The sequence below is a fragment of the Morone saxatilis genome, unplaced genomic scaffold, assembly GCF_004916995.1.
Source record: "Morone saxatilis isolate NCDOM2014 unplaced genomic scaffold, NCSU_SB_2.0 Contig18, whole genome shotgun sequence".
In the NCBI taxonomy this organism is placed as follows: Eukaryota; Metazoa; Chordata; class Actinopteri; family Moronidae; genus Morone; species Morone saxatilis.
This window is the reverse complement of record NW_023339740.1, coordinates 8362548-8363640: the sequence shown is the minus strand read 5'-3', so window position 1 is coordinate 8363640 and position 1093 is coordinate 8362548. Positions and strand designations below refer to the sequence as shown.

The window sequence follows — 1093 nt, the reverse complement described above, 5'->3', positions numbered from 1 at the left end:
CCAAGAAGTTTGAGATTTATACTTAAAAGGTATTTGCGGCAGGTTGGTTTTGGTACATCTGGAATGAGCTTTTCTCTTTTAAAAAGGCACACAAAGATTGATGCCCACCAGGCAGGCTGTCACCAGGTATGAATTGGGTAATCACTCTCAGCAACATGCAGAAAAAACAAGCTAATTAATCACCAGCACTGTACTAGTGTCATTTAAATGCAGCATAATGGGGGATTTCATACAAACATCTAGAAACAAAAAGGAAATTGCAGCAGACGAGTGGACCAAAAGCACTATCCCACGACATGAAAGCCACAGCGTGCAGTGAGTGGTTTGTCTGATCTCTTCTGGAGTGCTCTCTCCATCCCACTGTCACAACCTGGCTTCATTTAAACTGCCTGGAGTGCCATGAGCGGGCCGGCTGGCTATGGATATCAGACTATGAACACTTTTGGCATCACAACTGCCTCCTGTTTTCCTTCTTGCCAAAAAGCACTCTTATGCTTGATCTCCATTTCAAAAGCAGAGGGTGTGGAGGCACTTGAGAGAGCAGCTGCCCAATAAGGGTTCTTTCTCGGTTAGTTTACAGGGAGAAGCGGAGCTGGGAATACAGAACCCACTTGGGACTATGCCCACAAGCTCTGAAGCCAAGAGGACATGCAGAGAGGAGAAAAAGAGGAGGGAGGGATGGAGGACAAGACCTAATAGAACTGAATAGAGAAAATGAGGCAGTACAATGAAGAAAGGCACAGATAGGTAGTTAAATGTATGCTCTAAAGCAGTTGCCATAGTTACATTTAAACCAATCTCTTTACTTTATATATTGTATTTTAACAAGCCAGGTGCACAGGACCTCTCAGAGTCACATACCAGTAAACCAGCATGTATGAATGAGGGATTATAATGAGAGTTTCAAATGATGTACTCAAAGTCTTTAAGATTGTTCAGTTAAAGTTTGTTTGGGAGTTTTTACAGGATACTGACATGAACATTTGTGACATATTGCCAGTACCTGGGATTTTTGTACATCAGCCACTGCATAGTTTCCCTGGGAAGTCCATGAGGTGTCCTCAGCCACCTTAAAACCTGTTCCTGAGAGATT

The 1093-nt window shown here is 43.1% G+C and overlaps 1 protein-coding gene across 1 annotated transcript in view; it reads right to left on the bottom strand.

Moving 5' to 3' along the window:
* Positions 1-574: 574 nt before the first annotated feature.
* LOC118328102 (A disintegrin and metalloproteinase with thrombospondin motifs 9-like) overlaps positions 575-1093 on the bottom strand; it is a 4842-nt gene continuing 4323 nt past the window's right edge. Inside the window, exon 7 of the mRNA XM_035661707.1 lies at positions 575-592. Within this exon, the coding sequence (XP_035517600.1) occupies positions 575-592 (18 nt within the window). The remainder of the gene's footprint in view (positions 593-1093) is intronic.